General features: G+C 49.5%; 9 protein-coding genes across 9 annotated transcripts; 5 read left to right on the top strand and 4 right to left on the bottom strand.

Moving 5' to 3' along the window:
- On the bottom strand, positions 1–1,971 carry CTAM01_14368 (uncharacterized protein; the record flags this gene model as incomplete). Its single annotated transcript, XM_060530369.1, has 3 exons — positions 1–1,087; positions 1,312–1,797; positions 1,866–1,971. Coding segments are annotated over 3 exons (1,679 nt in total), but the record flags the coding sequence as incomplete, so codon positions are not given.
- A 595-nt stretch (positions 1,972–2,566) lies between these two features.
- Positions 2,567–3,004, top strand: CTAM01_14367 (uncharacterized protein; the record flags this gene model as incomplete). Its single annotated transcript, XM_060530368.1, has 1 exon — positions 2,567–3,004. One exon carries the CDS (start codon positions 2,567–2,569, stop codon positions 3,002–3,004), a length of 438 nt encoding a protein of 145 aa, XP_060375087.1.
- A 43-nt stretch (positions 3,005–3,047) lies between these two features.
- On the top strand, positions 3,048–3,587 carry CTAM01_14366 (uncharacterized protein; the record flags this gene model as incomplete). Its single annotated transcript, XM_060530367.1, has 3 exons — positions 3,048–3,099; positions 3,171–3,237; positions 3,296–3,587. 3 exons carry the CDS (start codon positions 3,048–3,050, stop codon positions 3,585–3,587), a joined length of 411 nt encoding a protein of 136 aa, XP_060375086.1.
- A 1,389-nt stretch (positions 3,588–4,976) lies between these two features.
- On the top strand, positions 4,977–5,313 carry CTAM01_14365 (uncharacterized protein; the record flags this gene model as incomplete). The annotated part of the gene is made up of 2 exons (XM_060530366.1): positions 4,977–5,219; positions 5,278–5,313. 2 exons carry the CDS (start codon positions 4,977–4,979, stop codon positions 5,311–5,313), a joined length of 279 nt encoding a protein of 92 aa, XP_060375085.1.
- A 953-nt stretch (positions 5,314–6,266) lies between these two features.
- CTAM01_14364 (uncharacterized protein) lies at positions 6,267–7,944 on the bottom strand (the record flags this gene model as incomplete). Its single annotated transcript, XM_060530365.1, has 6 exons — positions 6,267–6,374; positions 6,442–6,752; positions 6,807–7,136; positions 7,202–7,400; positions 7,451–7,733; positions 7,808–7,944. 6 exons carry the CDS (start codon positions 7,942–7,944, stop codon positions 6,267–6,269), a joined length of 1,368 nt encoding a protein of 455 aa, XP_060375084.1.
- A 1,686-nt stretch (positions 7,945–9,630) lies between these two features.
- On the top strand, positions 9,631–12,349 carry CTAM01_14363 (uncharacterized protein; the record flags this gene model as incomplete). Its single annotated transcript, XM_060530364.1, has 6 exons — positions 9,631–10,564; positions 10,639–10,809; positions 10,885–10,944; positions 11,009–11,056; positions 11,114–11,269; positions 11,349–12,349. 6 exons carry the CDS (start codon positions 9,631–9,633, stop codon positions 12,347–12,349), a joined length of 2,370 nt encoding a protein of 789 aa, XP_060375083.1.
- Positions 12,350–13,035: 686 nt separating this feature from the next.
- Positions 13,036–14,638, bottom strand: CTAM01_14362 (uncharacterized protein; the record flags this gene model as incomplete). The annotated part of the gene is made up of 6 exons (XM_060530363.1): positions 13,036–13,728; positions 13,795–13,836; positions 13,907–13,959; positions 14,009–14,148; positions 14,207–14,433; positions 14,486–14,638. The coding sequence occupies 6 exons, from the start codon at positions 14,636–14,638 to the stop codon at positions 13,036–13,038; spliced, it is 1,308 nt and encodes a 435-aa protein (XP_060375082.1).
- Positions 14,639–16,936: 2,298 nt separating this feature from the next.
- On the bottom strand, positions 16,937–17,293 carry CTAM01_14361 (uncharacterized protein; the record flags this gene model as incomplete). Its single annotated transcript, XM_060530362.1, has 1 exon — positions 16,937–17,293. One exon carries the CDS (start codon positions 17,291–17,293, stop codon positions 16,937–16,939), a length of 357 nt encoding a protein of 118 aa, XP_060375081.1.
- Positions 17,294–17,527: 234 nt separating this feature from the next.
- Positions 17,528–20,002, top strand: CTAM01_14360 (phenol hydroxylase; the record flags this gene model as incomplete). Its single annotated transcript, XM_060530361.1, has 6 exons — positions 17,528–17,556; positions 17,625–17,651; positions 17,737–17,934; positions 18,015–18,571; positions 18,632–18,867; positions 18,929–20,002. The coding sequence occupies 6 exons, from the start codon at positions 17,528–17,530 to the stop codon at positions 20,000–20,002; spliced, it is 2,121 nt and encodes a 706-aa protein (XP_060375080.1).
- Between the last annotated feature and the right edge of the window lie 773 nt (positions 20,003–20,775).

Genomic DNA, 20,775 nt, shown 5'->3' with positions numbered 1-20,775 from the left:
TCCTCGAGAGCCTGACGAAGCTGATCTTCGGTATATTGAGGCATTATATATAGAAGAAGACATGTGCAAAAGATGAGCCCATTTGGACGCGAATTGAAAATGTTGTGATAAAAGGAGGTTGGGGGTGGGCATTGGGTTGTGGTGGATTTTCGCGTTTTTGTGGGTGCCAGAAACAGGGGGGTGCCAGGAAGTGGGTATGTTGACTTATCTCCCTCGGTGTTCAATTGCAGACTTCCCATTGAGGCCATGACATCAGATATGTCGGAAGCCTCGCTCCATTTCCCATGCAGAGTCATGCTGACGGATGACGTGATGGAATCGTGGTTCCTGAATGTCGGCCTCACCTTTTTCTCCACGAGATTGAAGGCATCTTTGCGAATCCTCAAAAGCAACCTATCGACCATAACTTGTCGCTTCTCTTCGCCTCCGTGACCTTCGGATTGAAGTACATCAGGAACGCGCCAGCTGATATAAAGGTTCTTGTGACTGCTTCGATGCCCGACGCCAGACCGGTGCTCCTCGAAGTAGTACTCGCAGAGCCGGCAGGTTGGCTTGCTGCTGCCAATGTACATCCAATTATTGAAGAACCTGTCAGGGGAAACGCCTCCCGCTGTTTTCTCGAGGTGATTAAGCAGCAAAATCTCCGAGTGGACAATTGGATGAAAGTTGTCTTTTTGGTATTCTGTTTGAATTCTTTGGTCCAAGTGCATGATTTGCAGGTCTTGAACGAATTCTCTAAACTTTTCGATGATGTCTTCTTTGCGGGTCATGCGACCGACAATGCCTTCGGCGGTCATACTTTTGTTCCGTCCTGGTCGCGAGAGCGGGTGACTGGATGGGTGAATCAAGATCTCGAAGTTTCGAAATATCTCAGGCCAGTTGTCTTTCGCAAGAAGGAAGAACTCGATGTCCTTACAATATGCCAGAAGACGATTAACCATATGCCGTATCTCAGGCCAGTAAGAAGAGGAGTTGCTTGTGACTCCATTCAAACGAACTCCTGTCGCTTGTTGGTCGATGTATACCCAGACCTCGGAGGCCTTCAAGTTTATCAGGTTGTGTAGAAGAACGTTGCATTTGTGAAGGTCTGTGGCATCATCTGATTAGGTCAATCACTCCTGGATAAATGTAGTTTCGTTGATAATCAACGGTATTCAACTCACAATGAGATTGAGTGGCCATCCTGTCATCGTGAAATTCAAGCAGTCCGAGAGTGCTTGTTAGGGATTCAATGACTGATTCAATTATCAACGTGCTATAAGTCATTTATACTTTCAACTTAGTCGTCGAACGTTCAACAGCTTGGCCTACCATTTCGAGCATCATCGATGCAGCGTTGTATCTCTTTCTTAAGTCTGACGATGTAGGAGTTGATTCTGGGTCTGTTGAACCAGAGTACTGCGTTTAGCAAGTCCTTACGCAGCTCTGAGGTCCTTTCTGACGTTGATGCTCCGTTCAATCGCTCAAGTAGATATTGGATGTATGCCCTGACATTCTTGAGATCATCTGCAATTCGCTGATTCGATGCAAGATGATACTCAACATTTGTTGCCTCGGAACCGTGAAGCAACATGATTGAGGTAACGGTACCGCCCCCGTTGCCCGGGGTACTGTCGCAAACATGAGCTAGCTTGTATATGAAGGCCTGGAAGATTCTCTTCACATCTCCGCGATAGTTGAGATCATCTGGGTCGACGAATTCGGCCAGGTTTGTCATCTCATCGTTCATTGCCTTCAGAAGAACCAGGGGCTCATAAAACTTGTTGATGACTCGAGACTTCATCGAGATAAGTCCAGCTGTAGCAGTGATCAGCGGCGATGAAATAGACAGCTGTATGTAGCTTCAGGAAGCACATAATACGAACGTGGTGAGGTCGCAACTGGAACCATGTTGATGTGGTAATTTAAAAGTTGTACCTTGAATAGCGACTGCTGCATAGGGAAATCAAAGGCGCCGACGTCCTTCAGCATTGTGCTGTTGCTCCCACTAGATTCGCAAGATATACAGCTTCATAAACGTCTGCGCAACATCACGGGACATGTAAATGACCGTGACGACATGTAATTACGTAATAATTTGACCAAACTTATGGAAGTAGTCATCCTTAGTCGCTTTACTTCGTGCATCAGCTGCAGGAGGCCAGCCCACCATCCCGTGAAGGATTAGCTCGTCCCAACGGATTTAAGCTCAGGCTCTGTACCAAGACTTACACCCTGGACCAGGAACAGGCTTATACACTTCTTCGTCTCATTGGAGAGTTTCTCCGCGAAGCCCGAAGTTGGGCTGACATCGATAAGGTCTGAAGCAGCGATAGGCCTGAAAAGCTCGAGAGCAGTGAACGTCGATTTGGTTGGGGATTCGAAATCCAGCCTACCGAAACGACTACACCCGCCCGCCGCTTCCATTTTTTTGTGAACACATGATGTGAAGGTACATATATGTTGTCGGTTCGGACTGTCGTCAGCTAGCTTTTGATTTTTTAATCGCATTTTCCCCGTCCGGATCGCAATCGGAACAGGCGATTCCTTCGCTCGCTCAGAAAGTAACCCTTGAAAGCCTCAGACCATGGGCTTTCCGACACCTTCCGAGCCGTTTGAGGAGTCGGAGAGCCCTAGTACTGTACTCACCGAGCTTTTAGGCAATGAGGACTTGTCCACGTGGGATCCGATAGGCTGGCCTCCAGGCGATCTGCTGATTGGGACGGATCAGATTTCAGCCCTTGTTGATACAGCCCTTCAAGACATCAACCCCAATTTGCTCGATTGTTTTGAGACCAATCACTTGTTTCAACCTACGCACTACCCAAATTACGACGAAGATGAAGCCCATATCAACCATACCGGGGATAGGGTCCAGAGATCGGCTATGGAGACCGAGTCATCCTATAGCACTCAGCAACAATTCATGGTAGAGATTTCTGCTTCCACTGAAGACCCATCCGACATCTCCAATACCGACGCAAGTATCTGGGATGCTCTCCATGGACCTACTCCGATGGCTTAGTTGTCGGAATTTACACATGTTTCTGGCCTTCGCTCGCCAAGTCATGAGCCGGCTGAATTCTGTCAAGGTACCTTCGAGGAGCAATCAAGCCTGTTGTTTGTTGTTGATGGTAAATACTGAACCCCTCCTGCTGTATTTGGGCGGGACTGAATTGACGGCTTCGTAGTATCCCACCCAGGACGTGTCTTCTGTCTCAAGCACCAAAAGTGGTATGAGGCGGGTGAAAAGTTTCGGTAGGTTTGACCCTCTGCATGCCTTGCCAAGCCCACAAGACATCTGAACTTCCGTCAGGCGACATGAAAAACGACACCGACGACGGGTCAAATGCGGTTACGAAAAGTGCTTCATGACATTTGCAACATCCAAGGAGCGGAACGAACACTCTTATCGCTATCACAAGAAGTGGTCTAAAGAGAATGACATACCTGATCCGAGGCGACGTTGCCAGGTATGCCGAACAAAACTGTCAAAGGCGTCCTACATCAAGAGACATTTAAAACGATCTCCCGGCTGCAATGCAATCCTCGGAGGATTGCCCACCAAGGATCAAACTCTCATGCTGTCTGACTCCGAGAACGATTGATGGGTATTGATATGGAGTTTCCCTTATGGAGCTTGGACCTTCGACAAGCTGAAAAACGTATATCCATGTAGGGGTTTGTGTCATTCGCTCTGAAGACCACCTTGGGCCCTGGATAGGTCTGAAATTACTCAGTTCGGTTGGTCTGAGTTCCGTGCCGGATCCGAAGGCTCGGTCTCGCTAAGGTACGGACTTGAAGATTTGCATAAGTAGGTAACGCAGAGGGACCAGCAGCTCATTGTTCGCTGGGAACCAGGCAAAACAGGACAAGACTGGATAGAGGAATGATAAACACGATTGTTTCAAATAGCATGGGAGAATTCTGAGTCTTAAATCTCCAATCTGCGCGGTTGTCTTTTTGTCGACTCAACTAAAGTAGGAAATGGCTCATTCCAAAACGCCGTGACGTCGGTACCGTAGAGAGGAAAGACCACAAATGGAGACCCTCGGATTCCACGGCATGCAAGATTACTTAACAATCCTAGGGACAGTATCCGCACACCAGTATTTCGAGCCCACTATTCACCATTGCTCCTTGCAGGCGACGACTCAGATGCAGCGGCAACACGAAACCGAATGTAGTCAGGCTGGGACCTTGTTCTCTCATACACATTTGACCGCTACTACGTCCGGACACAAGACATAACTGATCACGAAAGTTCCAATGGTCAAGAAGAATGAGCGAAAGCTTTCGGACCCGTCCGAATCGTGACCCTATCAACCTAACTGAGTGGTAAGTTGGAAAGTCTGTATCGTCTGAGTTCTGGTATTGAGTGCATGTATAATCTGCAGGATCAATTATCAAACCATGACTCAATCCAGGCTTGAAGTTCATAGCCACGACCAGCTATCTCATCGCTGGAGGCATACGTCGACTGCTGAGCCTCAACGGATCTTCAACAACGAGCGGGATGCAGCATACGGAGTACTAGTACGCGTATCAAGGGGACTGTGCTTGAACTGGCAATTAAAGTGAAAAGACTCATTGCAGAAAATATCCACATGCAAAGCTATGAATGGCAACTTTTCAGAATAAGGTTTGTCGATCGTGGAACAGCTTCTCGAGGAAAACACGAGGACTGACTCGATCCATCACCTGATGTTATTTCAGGAATGGCGATCACTTATTGCTCTTCCTCAGTTCAAGAAGCAATCATAGTTAAGGTAGACTATAAATCTCCAACCTGGCAAGACTTTCCATCTATAGTCACACGGCACGACAGCACAGCCTTCACGTCTATTACTCCTTGATTATCATTTTCGACGTCTATTCTAAGGTTGGTTTCCAACTTGAAGCAAAGCTGACAAAAAGTTTGACTGACTTATCTTTGTCATAGAAACGGATTGATTCTACTTACACACTTGTCAAAATATTGCCTCCGAACCGTAGCCATGAAGTTCGCCACTATCGTCGCCGCAATCACCTTGGTCGCCTCGGGTGTCCTTGCCAACCCTTCTGAAAGCAATAACCTCGTGCGTCGCGACTGCTACGACTGCCACTATAAGTCTTTCGATGCCGGCCGCTGTGATGGAAGTTGCAGCAGCTCGGAAGCCGAGGGCGGTGGACAGGTCTGCCGGAAGTGCATCAGTGGATGCCCTGCTACGACCGACGCCGATCGCGGAGACACGCCCGCCGTGAGCTGCTAGAAATGGTCAAGATGATTATTTCATGGTCTTGAGCACGAAGCGACAGGAACATAAGGCTGAGGAGATCCGAAGAACCGTCTAAGAGTAAGACCAGCGGCAGAAAGTGTCGAAATTGTAGTATTCAATCAATCCACTGAGTACCAGTAATTAGTTGGATTCACAATGAACGAGGGATTATTTGATTACAACCCTATCTGGGACAAATCTGCGATGTTAATGCCGTGGGGCAAATCGTCTACCTACTTTAAGTGCAACGCTGGGCTGACATCTTCGTACGCCTTGACGATCAAAGCGACATCTGTCCCTGATACAGTTCCCAAATCCGATGGCAGACTGATTTTAAGCGATGCTCAGCTGTCACAAAACTTATTAATACGAGACCTACGATACATTGAGACATGGTAGATCAGCATGGTCGGCGGTCGTGAAGACATGACCCATTACTGAATCGAGGTTACAGTTCCTCATATTTACGGCTTGCTAGATGACAGAATTTTGATACTGGACAAACATGTTTGCTTATGAGAGTGCTTCGAAAGATTGAGGGAACGTAAAGCGACATGTTAGCATCAAGACCCCCTCCTCGGCTCAGATTTCAAGCAGATTAAAATGAGCCTTGCGCAAACGATGTCATCCTGTGCTCGTCAAGTTCCAGCCCATCAGACAGAAAGCTTCCAGACAAGGCAATCTCTATGGCACCTGGGAACCACACGCGGAAATACTCACTCCCGACTGGACTCGTCGCCACCACTTTGAATACAAGCCCGCTGTTGCGCGCATGTATGTCCTTCACTAGCATTCCTAGCCATTGCATGACCAGATACATTCCCCGGATGTGCAACTCACTCTGCAGAAAGTTCACACCATCAATCATACAAAAAATAACTCCGGATCCCAATTGGTTTACGATATTCTCGAATACGCCCCATAGGATTTCCAGATCATGACTTCGAATGGTTTGCAAGTCTGCCTCTGCTAGAAACCCCAACTCAATTTGATCCGATGAAGAAAGAACAATTTGTGAGATCAATGACCTTAACAAACCAGTGGGACCAGGAAGAGCACCGTCTGGGTCGCAGTGTAGACGGCAGAAGAATGCCAGAGGGCGAGCGCAATTGATGCGGGAAAGTGTCCGAGCAAGTACTGAACACATGTAGCTCAATGGCGAAACAAGATCGGTGTGCAGTGCATCAAAATCCATACCGCTTACGGTCAAGACTTCGGAGTTCATAGACTTAAACCAATTTTGAAATCTGAAGTCCTGCGTAATGGAGGTGATGCGGCCTTGATTTTGTGGATTCAGCGATTTGCCCATGAAAATGACAAACTCCGAATCTCTCTGTATGGCAGAGACCGCCTGCGTCTCAGCGTTCGACAACAAACCGAAACCAAGTGCCGACAATAATTGAGATGCTGTGACTTGAGAGATGGATAGGTGATAGTAGTTTGTGACCTGTTGAGGCTGTCCCTGGCGCTGCTGATTGATTTCAGCCCTCAAGGCTTTGATTTCCTCCATTTGCCCTATTGATATACGTCAATTCAGAGCATTCGGATTCCGCAAATTTTGGACCATACACTTAGAGTCCCTGGCTAGGCCATGAACGACATTCTCGAGTGATCTTATTGCCTCAAAAGACTTTTGCAATCCTATCTCTTGTCGCTTAGCTTCCTCAGCCCTCCTGTTTGATTCATCCCCTTGGAATTGATGAACTTCGTGCACGGAATTGCCAAGTGTGAGTATATTCTCGGCAACTCCATCAAATTTCAAATGAAAGCATTCTCTGACTGCATCGTCAAAGTGGGCCGAAGCCTCGTCGATGCTCGTGGTTATTTTGTCTCGTAGTTCGGAACCGTAGTTCTCACCCGCGAAGATTGATTTGAGTCCTGCCCTGAAGCCGCCGAAGTCTGAGATGAATCAGAATAACATGATTAGCTCAAGTTCAGTGTCAATGATATCTTTGGCAACGTACCCTTCATGAGGTCTTCAAGCCACTTGATCATTGCTTCGATTGCGACAAGGACTGCCACGTATAGTGTCTCCACTGCACTTCGAAGGAGCGGCGACCACGCGTAGAGCCGAACGTAGGTCTTAGTCGCATCGATCTCTTGTGACAAGGTAACCAAAGCATTCAACACAACGTCGACAAGCTCATGATGACGCTTCGCCGCCTTGTCCTTGTTAGAAAGTCACTTTTAGACTTGAAAGGCCTACAACATACACTGCAGATCAGCTTGAGACCGCCGCATATTGTACCAGTATAGTCTCCGCTTGGTACGAGCTCTATCAAAAACTCAATACGACGTGCTGAGGTCGTAAACAACCGGTTTTTGTAGCCGAATATGTTCCGTTGTGTCTTGTACTTATCGCAAACTGCTTTAGCCTCCACAAGGACATCCTCCCACGAGGTTGTGTTCCCCAGAATCTTCTTTGCCGCCGAATCAGATGATCTCAAGAGGAATCCTGTGATGTAGTCGTCAAACTTAAGCTTGCTGGCTTCAAGCCTTACCCCGATTCACGTTAATGATGAGACGCCGAGTTTGACAACAAAGTCGCGATCAGGGACGGGTCGACTTACTTCTGTGTAGCTGGGGGCATTTCTAGACGCTTAACAGCATCGTCAAATGCCCATGCAGGGTCCTGTGAAGACGCATGGTGTTTGATCCATCGTCCGTATTCTTCGGTCTGAGTCCATCCTGTCTTTGCGATGTCCATCGCAAGATATTTAATAGACTAGTTGGTCGCTGGCGATGCTTATCTGAGAAAAGACAGGTTGGAATTGAGTGATTGCTCGTACGGATAGTCAGATAGAGCTGCTCTTATCAAGATGTGTCAATCCATATGGAGTCCGTTTACCTCCATTGTCACAGCCTGATTTCCCATTTTTGAAGCCGATACCCCACTTGCCGCATCAAGACTGGCGTGCATATGCTTCAACATGAAGGACTGGGCTTGGCTGAGGCAGGGCGGCAGCATCACTAAGTACCTGATTGGATACACGATGAGGATGTATTCGAAAAGGGTGCGGTAGGGCCTCAGTAATGCTACTGATGGGGCAGTTCTGCCAGGGTAAGTATGCAGGCGTGCTTATCTACAGGAAAAATGAGCTGACACGAATGTGTCTTAACAGAGCTGGTCTGGCTTCTCTGTGTAACCTCAAGCAGGCTGTGATGCGAGGTGATGCAGTTGCCGTATTGTATATTTAATTGCAACAGGTATTGGAAACGATCAAAAATTGGATGCTTTGCCGTCCCCACTTGCTCGTCGTTCATCCAGGAAACATAGCGTGTATTATGAAATGAGTACATAGGCCCAACACCACAGCCACAGAACAATGTCAACCGCTGGAGAAGAGCATGGTGTCCCTGGCGATATGTTAGAGGTGTGTTAATGCGACATGTGCAAATGTTCAGCACTAAATTGTCTTGTGAGATGCAGGGCGAACAGGAAACAAACCATATCACCACGCAAGCAAGCGGGAGCTTTAGTCAACCACACAGCCAATCGACTGTCGCGACCATGACGGCCATCAATGACAATGGTGCACAACAGGAGGAGGACAATGAACTACTGCGGTCGCGAGTGAAACATAGGGCTGATGCAATCTTGAGCTCTCTGCTGCTTATGGGAAGCTGACTACGAAACATGTCTCGAACAGTTGAAGCCATCGACTCAGGAGATAAAAAGAATTTACTCGAATCAACACTCCGACAACATCTAGAAGACTTCCATTGTGTCGAGGAGGCGGTCCGAGCCCTTTCTCATGAATTCAATGAGAACGCCGATGAAAGAAGATCACGGTCGCCAACAACGCGTCGCTCTTCAGAGAGGGGCTCGGAACATTCAGACTCGGGTTCACCCGACGGCCACTCTGCTCGCGAACCTCAGAAGCGTCAGCGCTCAGTCTCTAGTACCTGATCCTACTCTCGTGGGGGAGTTTGTATTCCCAAACTCAACTATTGTCCTTGGCGGGAGGTTGCAGGCGACCACCCAGGAGGTAACGAGTATTTTGCCATAGACATTCCCTCAAATGAGCCAAACCGAGTCGAGCTCCTTACAGCCCGAGATCCTGGACCTCAACGTCAATCGTACGATGTCCACCGCTTGGCCATTCCCGCCGCATCCCATCAGGATCAATTCATACCAGAGAGAATTCGAGTTAAATCTTACCGTCTGATCAGATTCATCATATCTGCGAGTGATGAAGGCTCTTCGCAGCATCTAGGTCGAAATCAAGGCCTACATATCTTAAGACCTTTCAAAGTTCTCTTGGGACTTCAGGAAAGGCTTGGAGATCTTATATGTCATCTCGAGGATTCACGAAAGACACTGCAAGACAAAACTGAAGAAGAATACCTTGCACAGCTCAATGATGCTGATCTTGACCCAGTGCTAGACACGATGTATAAGGAAGACCCGAACCTCGATTCAACAGATGTAAGGGAAATTACCGCCTATATCTTGGACCTTCGGTGTTTGCAAGAATTCATCCAAACGAGATTGAAGCCCCGCGTCGAAATCATCGGAAAGATGGTTGAGCCGGTGAGGTTCTCTGAACTTCGGTACATCTTCCCCCAGGGCTCCCTGATAATCTCACGAGATCCCAAAATCCCGCAGAAGGTTTGGAAAGTCATGGGACGCTGTGGTGGTCGTTGGTCGCGACGGCGGTATGACGTTGATGTCCCAACACCCATCGTAGACGATTTCACTCCCTTCCTTGTCGATTGCTTTTGCCTTGACTACACTGGGGGGCAGTATGTACCAGTTTGGCAGAGATTCACCGTTTCCGAATTTGACGGTACTGAAGACATCAACAACTTGGCAATCGTACCAATCCAAGTGGCCGAAAGAGATCCGTCTTTTTTCAGCCGGACAGTAGTCGAAGAGCGTGGGAAAAAGTTTATTGAGCTCGCCTCTGCCGGAGCTCAGCATCGTTACTTCTCTGGACGGAATCTCCACCTTACGCTCAGAGGTACAAAGCTCGCTACACTGGGGAGTGAAGCAGCTCAGAATTCCTTGGAGTATACAGAGAGGATCGACAGTGAAGTAATTGTTGACATGACCCAAGCCATTGAGGAGGTTCCGGAGTGGGCTTATCCTAATGAACTTCCAGCTCGTCCGCCAGATTCTGCTGGCGAGCTGGCATCTGTTTACCGCAGCCGAACTCTTGGATCGACTGCTCTCAAAGACACCAATACGGGAGTTGCGGCATTTCGATTCTCGGAGCGACGCAAGTGGGCACAATGGGTCATCGCCGGATGTGCTCCATCTGGTGATGATCAATTGCTCTTGCCCAATAGAGTTTTCGCGTTCGTCCTACGGAACAGAAAATGGGGTGGGTTTCATTGCTCTCTCGACGTCCTTGGGCATGCCATACTGAGTATAAACATCAAGCATGTCTTCCAATAGTCCACGATATCCATGGGAACGACCTACTCCAACCGATAACAAATCCTCCGGAACCATGGAACGATCTTGAGCTGCCCACAGGCCACAAAGAGCTCGTACAATCACTCATCAAGTCACACTTCTCCCAAGACAAGTCACGAAAACTGCATTTGGATCTTGTGAGAGACAAAGGTAAGTATTGTACTGAAGTTAACTCATATTTACGATGAGGGTTTTCTCACTGACGCGACCATTTCTGCTACCCAGGGCGAGGGGTCATTATCTTGTTGCATGGTGTGCCTGGCGTTGGCAAGACTTCAACTGCCGGTGAGATGACAGTCCAAACGACACTGCGGCTAGATAGGAACTAAAACTCACAACTGGTTCACAGAATGTGTCGCTCAGGCCTACAATCGGCCGTTGCTACCTATCACATGCGGTACGCAAAAGCTTGTTTCAACCAGTTGAGGCCACGTCGACTGACAAAGACTGACAGGGGACCTTGGACTTTATCCCAGTGAAGTAGAGTCGAAACTACAAGAAATTTTCCGTTTAGCTCATGCTTGGAATTGTGTCTTACTTCTTGATGAAGCAGACATCTTTCTTGCACAGAGAACGACTACTGACATGAAGCGGAATGCCCTGGTTTCCGGTAAGGCTCTCGAGTTACATAATTTAGGATGGCGCGAAAACAACTTCCTAGAACATTCTCTGAGCTGACTACGTCGAAGTCTTCCTTCGCGTCCTAGAGTACTATGAAGGCATTCTTTTCTTAACCACTAATCGGGTTGGGACATTCGATGAAGCCTTCAAATCCAGGATTCACATGTCTCTCTACTATCCCCCACTGACGGAAAGTCAGACAGCAAGGATATGGAGCAGCCACATCAAGAAGGTTAAAGCGAACGGAATTCAGATTGACGAACAAGGTATTCTCGAATTTGCCCAGGAACTATGGACTATTCAAGGATATCCAGAGCGAGGGCCAGTCTGGAACGGCCGTCAGATTCGCAATGCTTTTCAAAGCGCCATAGCCCTCGCAGGCTACCACACTGAGACGGGGGAGCAAATTCATCTAACGAAGGAGAATTTCCGTCGTGTCGGAGAAGTCTCGGATCAGTTCAGTCGCTACATCTACAAGACGAAACTTAGTCACACGGATGCAGACCTCAACCGCGCTGGAGGAATCCGTCGTGACGAATTTGGACGCGACCCGGGCACACAGCCAGCGGTTCCCTGGGGAGAGAGTCAAGTTGTGGATCCATTCTTATCATCTAATTCTGCCCCCCAACCGCAGAGGCCGAACGTCCAGTTTGGAGGATCGGCGCAAGCGGCAAGATTTCAAAGTGTTGCGCAAGACCCTTTTCATCAATCGGCGTACTCGGCTTCTCCTTGGCAAACAACAACGCAGCCCCAGCAGCAGCCACAACACTCGCAACAAGCATTCCTCCAACAGCAGCCTCCGTCTACGCAGGTACAGCCAGGAACCCAGCAGATGTTCTCTCCGCAGCAAATTAGTCAGCCTCAAGCACATCAGCAATCACAGCCAACGTATTCTCAACCTGGACTTGTGGTAGGACCTGTCCCAAACAGCTATGAACAGCAAACGTCTCAGCCATTGCCTCAACAGCCAGAATTTGGAACCTCCCACCAACCAGTCTCTCACACTCAGATGCCTGGCAAACCGAATACTCAGGGTCTCACAGGTTTATCGCCATGGCAAATGTCTTAGTCGTGCCCGACTCAGTGGAAGGGGATGGTTCAAATGTTGAAGTCGCTTGATGACGTGCACGTACGGTATGGAGGGTGGTGGGGAGGGGGCTTCCTCAGAACACAGTTAGAAGACCTCAGGTGACTTTGTTCGTTTGCGAATGATTACAGGCTTGATCAGCATATATTCCATTGATATTTTCATATACTTCTTACTTGTCCTAGAATTATTGAACTCTTACACCTCATTGTTTTCTCAGTGCATGTATCGAGTTTCCTGCAACAGATTGATAAACCGTTGACGATGCAAATCAGAACCGGATTGTTTACCGCTTCTTTCCCGCCTCTACCATTTCATTACACCCGGCCTTACGAATATTTGAACTTTACGCCTAAGCATTGCTGTATTACTGTGGTGGCTTTTCCCCGGTTTTACGAGCGCAAAAGATCGACCTCAACGGGGTCAAGCATTGAGGGAAATCACACGATACGCTACATTTTTTTACGACTAGTACACTGTACGCGCAGTATGCCCCGAGCAGGCGCTCAACTCAATATGGCGATTTCGACCCGAAAATCGCCATCCAATTCGGGATGGGCAAGCTGCCCCTTTCGGCTCCTGGTCTTGCTGTATTACATATGTTTGCTGTTACTATGTGGAACTCCCATTTCTCAGCTAGTTTCACTCCACTTTCTCTCATCGTCCTATTAGTATCTCCCCATCCTAGGCCCATGTGGGTCAGGTGTTGCCCTCGAAATGGTGTATTCTGTTGTGACGACGATCTTATTGGGGTCAATATCGGGTTGATTACGCCTTGCTCTCATGGATTGCCGATTGCTGTTGACGGGCTCTGCTGCAACTTCCGCAATGTTCGATCCTTGAGGCAAGTAAGGGCTCTGAGGCTTATCGGTAGAGCCAATCGAGGCTTCCTCGCCACCGGCAGTGTTCTTCTCCACACTACTAGAGACTATGTGCTCGTCTGAGCCCCATGTAGTCTCATTTGGGATGGAGAGAGGGTGGCTTCGGGGTCCCTGCTTGCCTGGGTAGCTGCCCAAGCGGTACCCCTGGCTATCGCCCATAGCGCCGCTCTTGTTGGTACTAGCATTACGGCTCTTGTCGATAACGCTTTTGAAGAGGGGATAGACCATGGGCATGTTGGTAAGGACCACGGAAACGAAAGATTCTCGGACAGACCAGTAGCCTGATTGAGCGGGATCGGTGTCGCCAACCTGGGAAAGCAATTTGGTTAGTGACTCTCGGAACCAGCGTGGACCGGGTTCATTTACTGTAAGGATCGAGACGCAACGAAGGATACCGAACGTCATCTCAAGGAAGCCACCACTGAACATGATCATGAGAGTGACCTTCTTCCTCCAGGGAAGATGGGACTTCCACACCATCTGTGAAATGTCGAGTCAGCTCATACTTCGCTAATCTAATCAACTACGTCTCAGTTGAAAACATACCGGAAGAGGAATAGCCATGAGGTAGAAGTCTGTTACCGTGTTCTGCTGCAGTATTAGCGACCTCATGTAGAGAGAATATGGCGTGATGGCACCTTAAGTGTAGTGAACTTACCATGGCCATGACAAAGGTAGTTTGCAATATAGAAACGGCAGGCATACACGAGTCTTTCTTTGGTTAGTTCAGTTAATCTACGATATGATGCTTGACACTTACTCCCAGGTGAAGGGTTGATCTGCCACTGATTCTGAAACGGAATGCATTTCATGAATGCGACCAACAGACATGCAACGTAGGTTATGGGCATGATAATCATAGCCCAGAAGATGACTCGCTTCATCTTGTGAACCCCATCACTGGCAGATGTCAGCACCAAAGTGAACGATCTAGAAAAGGGTTTGCAGGTTCGCTCACGTAAGACGAGAGTAGTAAACTACCCAACAAGCCTTCAGTAACCATAGCAGAGTTGTGTATAGTAGAAGGCCAATGACATGTGTCTTGGAGCCGTTGACACGCAAGAGCCACTCTGGCGATGTTGGATCTAGAGCAGCTCGTTGGTCGTCGGTCATGCCATTGTTGGCAAACCCTTTCCAGTACGCAACGACAAAATATGCCGCCACTGATTCCGCAGTATACACCAGCTAGCAGATGCCTTAGTCAAATGTTAGTTAACTTGGAGACGATTATGCTTACGATTGCCAGAAGCATCAGAGCATCATCCCAAGCAAACTTCCGCCACCCCAATGTAGAGGCTCGGCTGTAATATCGTAATCCGACCACGAGATAGGCAGCACCCTGCAAGCCCCAGACCTCCTGAATAAACGCATTTGCTTCGGCGGCGGACATTTTGTCAACAAACAATAACCTTAATGAAAAGAACCGCCCGAGGTAGAAACAGAAGAAGCATAGCCGGACCCAGCAGCTAAGTCGATGAAAGGAGATCAAGCGGGAAACACAAAGTGTAAATAACTACCCGAAGAAGACTCTGAACAGAAACCGAATCGATGGAACTGGACCTGTAGCCCCGTGCGTCTGGCAGCTTGAATCGCTCATGTGCCCTTGCTCTTCTTTCTCCCTGAGGACCTGGTGCTTGTTCCCTGCCCGGTGCTCCTGGTTCAGTGCTCCCAATATCCAGCAAGGACCATGCCGATCGTGAGGCCATGGCAGGGGAAGGTCTGAATTAGGTGCTTATGATGGACATTTCACCTCTCCTATAGGACTGAAGGTGGTCAAGGCACGAACGGTGTCAATGTACGGACTGCTCCGTCAACCGTTTACTCTCACCCCCAAAGGATCAGGGGGTTTTCGTCACGGAGCCAGCTCCGCTTTCGATAACGACAGTGGCATAAGAGAAGTACCCCAGTTGATTCCCACTCTGAGTACCACACGATGAGGACCAAACCGTCCGATCGAAGGTTTGCTCGGGGAACCGGAGAGCCAGCCGGGAACATTGGTTCTCCTCAAGGCAACAAGTTCAAACGTTAATCGCTCCATGCTGTTGGTCGAAAATATGACCTGTGGCGCTACGCCACCACGATTTCTGAACCAATCCATACTGGAGCTAAGTTTTAGAGAGTTCACTAATCGAGTCCCGTCAATGGAAATTCTCCATCAAAACTGGCGGACTGTGACGGAAGAATGTCATTCATCATTAGTGATGTCTTGAACCCTGGTGGCTGGACTAGCATAGTCTTCAACATCCAATGTGACTCCCCTGCAGTTGTCCTTGGTATATTGCATGAAACGATATACTACAAGTTCCCATGAACCTGGAGCCGTCTTCCCGCGTTGCGCGCTTCCAGTGTCTGCAGCCGACTTCGCTTGCGGTGTAAGAAGGATATACCGCACTTCTGTTCTGTCACATTCTGAATTCCTTCGCGGGCCAATGGAACTGTAGGAATGTCGACCTCAACTTCTTGGCCGCATCGAAACCCTGTCAGGAACCCAGTCGCTCGGATGCCTGAGGTGCAGCATATCAATCCATCTTCTTTCGGAGCCCCGGTCGTAGGAGCACTGATCAACGCCTCGTAATGTCGGGAGCTATTCACCCCTTTTGTAACGCTGGGTTACCATTTGGAGTGTACTCGCCAGAGTGTCTCCATTGTGATAATACAATGCGACGAGTCATTTCTAGTTCCAACGACGGCAATGAGTGGTAATCAAGCTGTAAAAAGGTGGTAGTTGTGTGGATACAGACGTGGCATAGCACGAATCAAGATACTGTTTATGCGAGAATCTGCAGATAATTCTGCCCAGGGTTTGTTCTCCATTGTGGAAACGACTGCCCAAGGGTTCCGGGGTTCGATGATCCATTTAATGGAGAGACAACATCGTCTGCCCTCGAATAAGCGTTACAATGGACTCTTAACTCGCGCAACAGTACGCCCGTCGATCTGGGCCTTGTCGCGGCAATAGTCCGACCGTTATCGAATCGCTAGAAGAGTAATCACTTACATCCTTCGATGTGCCTGTCCCATAATCTCGTTTCTGCGATGCAGAGATATCGCCTCAAAGGCTCAACTAGCCATTCAACGTAACTGCCGGTGGGATCGCCGATACGCCGCGGGCCCAGGATGCATCACCGTCCACAATTTATGGTTACCATTTGCTTTTCTTGGCCCAACAAAGGACTCACCACTAACGGGCGGGCTAGTGGGGGAGCCGTTCCGTGGTCTCCACGGGTTGCGAATCCGTCTCGCCAACGTTGGCGAGAAGCGCACATTCCTCCAGTCGCATCTAGGCTGGCCGTTGGGGACGATATCACCTGAAGCACATCGCTTAGCCATTTCCTCGACCATGGTGTTGGCAAAAAGAAATACTGCCTGGCGCAGACATGTTACCAGCCAGCTGGTGGCGAGGTGAAATGTCAGATATCAATTATCCGGGGAATCCGGCATGAGCCGGGCCCTGAGACCTTTGCAGCAATGTTAGTGCAGTCAAGTTTGTCTCCCATCCAACGGTTCGGTTTGCCGTTGGAACTCGAATGAACTCATTTATCATGTTTGCTTGCTGAGCGCTGCGTAATTTCCCCACCTAGGTAATTTGCAAAGAGACGATCTCCTTGCTCTGTTGGATTCAGGCCATGTATCATCCAGCCGGTCCTCGTCGTCGTAGTCTTGATGGATCATCAACGAGCCCCCACGTTTAACGGCGCGCCATTCCAACCGTTGGAAGAGGGCCGGCCCCATTGTCCATATGAATGGCGCACGGACAAGCATCATGCTTTTCCATTTCGGTCCTGACTCGAGCCAGAAAGGGGAACAGATCGTCCCCCTCCCATGACCCCAGGGCCCTTTCAACACCGAGCCCTTGTCGGCGGGACGTTCCCGGGCGCTGGAGTGACGAGCCCGCTGCCCAAGGTCGCACCAGCGCGCCGTTGAAGACCCCCGCAGTCTTTTTGGAGGTGGTGGTGGTAGCATCCTCCTCCTCTGTCGCATCAAATCCATCGTTCGACCAACCATTGCACCCATTGGGCTGATCTGGCAGAGAGGAAGAGCTCATTAGATGGGAGTGTGGAGGTCCAGCCAAGACTGCTCATCAAGGGGTCTCTCGAAGACGAGTCAAGATGCTGACGGACCCCGCGACTTGAGCATATGCGAACCATCCCGCTTCGTCTTGTCTTCAACGCACAGCTCACACTCTCTTGTCTTGATTCCCTCGCATTCCTACACTCCCTAAACGCCAAACTTTGATACTCAAGTTTGTAAACGCCGTGCCGGATCAAGCCAAGCAAACATGGCCACTCCAGAATCGAACATAGATGTGTAAGCGTCCTCACCAAAAGTATCATCCATAAGCATGAACAACATTTCACTAACGTTACTTCTCATAGGCTCATCATCGGTGCCGGCCCTGCGGGGTAAGTTCAAACAGCGTGACATGACGCTTTCTTTTCTCTAAACCCTTGATGCCTAGCGGACTGACGAGGGTGAATGCCGGCACAGGTTGATGGCAGCCGCCTGGATGGCGCATTGCGGCGTCAACGCTCGCATTGTTGACAAGAGAAACACAAAGATCTTTTGCGGCCAGGCCGATGGACTCCAATGTCGCAGTCTGGAGATCTTTGACTCGCTTGGCTTCGCGGATCGGGCCTGGAAGGAAGCCAATCACATGATTGAGGTATGGATGCTAAGTACCACTCTGTTACTGAATGTCTCACGCTGACTTGGTCTATCAGATTTGCATGTGGGTATGTGACCATCATCATCACCATCATCCCAAGGCATTTGGCAAAAACAAATACTCACAATTCCAAGAACCCGGGCAATGATGGTGTAATTCGCCGCAGCGACAGAATCCCAGACACCATTGTTGGCCTCTCGCGCTTCCAGCAGATTGTCCTCCAGCAAGGCCGCATCGAGCGATTTTTCCTGGAGAACATCAAGAAGCACTCCAAGGATGCGATCAAGGTCGAGCGGGGGGTCCTCCCCGAGTCTCTGGAGATTGACCTGTCCAAAGTGGACGATGACGCCGCTTACCCGGTGACTGTCAAGCTTCGGACCCTTAACGAGGAAGAGTCTACCCCTCCTCAAGCTGCCAACGCGAGCAAGATCCCTGACGGCCTGTTCCGGAGCAACTTGATCCGGGACGATGACGAGGCGGACTTGATCAAGAAGGCCCAGGATAGAGCCGGCGCGAGTGAGATTGTCCACGCCAAGTATGTCATTGGGTGTGATGGGGCCCGCAGTTGGACTCGGAGAGCTCTTGGGTTTGAGCTGGATGGAGAGGCTACTGATTTCATCTGGGGTGTCATGGACATCATTCCCATCACTGACTTCCGTGTGTTATTCCCCTAGACATTTTGACGTGGATATGAGGCTGATACCTGAAGCTACGCAGCCGATATACGCATGCGCTGTGCCATTCACTCCGCCGAGAACGGCAGTTTGATGGTCATTCCCAGAGAGAATAAGCTTGTCCGCCTCTACATCCAGTTGAAGGAGGTCGCCCCCGACGCGTCTGGAAGAGCAGACCGCTCCAAAATCACACCCGAGCGCATCTTCGGCGCAGCGCAGAAGATTCTGAGCCCTTACAAGATTGAGTATGAGTACTGCGACTGGTGGACCGCGTACCAGGTGAGTTGCCTACCGGGCGCATTTTACTATCATCATGGCCTTTGCTGATAAGTTGCAATAGATCGGCCAGAGAGTCGGTACCGAGTACGATGCCCACGGCCGTGTCTTCCTCGCCGGAGACGCTGTACACACCCACTCCCCCAAGGCCGGCCAGGGCATGAACGTCTCTATGCAAGACACATACAACCTCGGCTGGAAAGTTGCGCTGGCCGCCAAGGGTATCGCGAAGCGCGACATTCTAAATACCTACCAGAGCGAGCGACGCCGCGTTGCTCAAGACCTCATCGAGTTCGACCACCGCTTTAGCCGTCTCTTCTCCGGCCGCCCCGCCAAGGACGTTCTGGACGAGGAGGGCGTCAGCATGGAGGTCTTCAAAGATGCATTCCTCAAGGGCAACTTATTTGCGTCTGGTCTCTCTGTTGATTACGGTGCCAGTAACCTGGTCGTCAAGGCAGGCGATTCGCTGAAGCAGGGTGATGGCAGCAAGGTGCTCAAGTCTGTCGCCTCCATTTCTGAGGAGGACTTCAAGAAGAAGCAGGCGCTGGCCACTGGTCTGCCCGTCGGTATGCGCTTCAACAGCTTCAAGATCCTGAATCAAGCCTGCGCTCGCCCTTGGCACTTCCAGGAGATTCTCAAGGCCGACGGTCGTTTCCGCGTCGTGCTCTTTGCGGGCAACATTCTTGATGCGTCGCAAAAAGCCCGCGTAGACAACTTCTGCGTGGCTCTCGACGCCCCCGACAACTTCCTCCGCAAGGTTACGCCTGCAAAGGCTCCTATCGATAGCGTCATTGAGGTTCTGACCATTCACTCTGCGAAGCGCACCGATACGGAACTGCTGAGAGACTTCCCCGATATCTTGCATCCTTTTGATTCGCATACTGGGTGGGACTACAATAAAGTGTACGTCGATGACGAGAGCTACCACGAGGGCTTTGGAGACGCCTACAAGAACTATGGCGTCGACAAGCAGAGGGGTTGCGTTGTGGTCGTACGACCTGACCAGTATGTTGCGTGGATTGGTGAGCTCGAAGACTTTGATGATTTGCAAAAGTACTTTGAGGGATGTCTGGTTCTGGGCCAGCCCGCTCCCAATGGGGTGAATGGCACGAACGGAACTTCATTGCCAGTGCGGTAAGTTGGCTCAGAGTCGTCAACAGTTGTATTCAAGTGGCTATTAGTAGGTCGTTTACCTAGATAATGTATCACCAATACCTACAAATGCCTACATCGGAGACAATAATAAGTCGTTGGTGAACAGACTACATAAACTTTTTGCTACTGAAATTTGACCGAGAAGACCGCATTGCTCCCGTGCCCAAACAATATCATCAAATGTCAGGTTGGCTTCTGAACAGAATTTCAAACTAAGGTAATTCGCCGTCGAAAGAATATAGGCCTCATGCTACGTCTGGGTACAAGCCATCACATAGTGGTACCTTGCAAATTGACATGCAACTTTCAATCGGCAACAAAGCCTTTCTATGCCTACTTACAGATATCTTATGATTACTAAATTCAATCTTATTCTTTTCCATGACTGGGAACCATCTTGAACAAATGCTACTAGAGTGACAAAAGTAAGCAGTGCCAAATTCAACAACGGCCAACATTCGGAATGTTCCGGGCCTGCTACCCGTGCGTTGGCTGATCAGCTTCAGGGGCTCTAGCTCTGTTAGCTTTGTCTCACTACAAGGCGCCGCTCCCCTCACTCTGACATTGAACCTTATAAGCTCCCCGCTGTGGGGATTATTGGGCTAATAGTGAAGAATGAAGATGTCAAACGGTACTCCAGAAAGCGTTGAACTGGGTTCAATCCTTCGTGTGTGGGCAGTGATTTAGTTGAGCTGTTGTACAAGTCACCTCAGTTGAAAACCATGTCAGTCTACCTACCATAGGTACTCCGTAGCG

The sequence above is a fragment of the Colletotrichum tamarilloi genome, assembly GCF_030869305.1.
Source record: "Colletotrichum tamarilloi strain Tom-12 chromosome Unknown Scaffold_120.1, whole genome shotgun sequence".
Lineage (NCBI taxonomy): Eukaryota > Fungi > Ascomycota > Sordariomycetes > Glomerellales > Glomerellaceae > Colletotrichum > Colletotrichum tamarilloi.
This window is presented reverse-complemented; position numbering and strand designations above follow the sequence as displayed.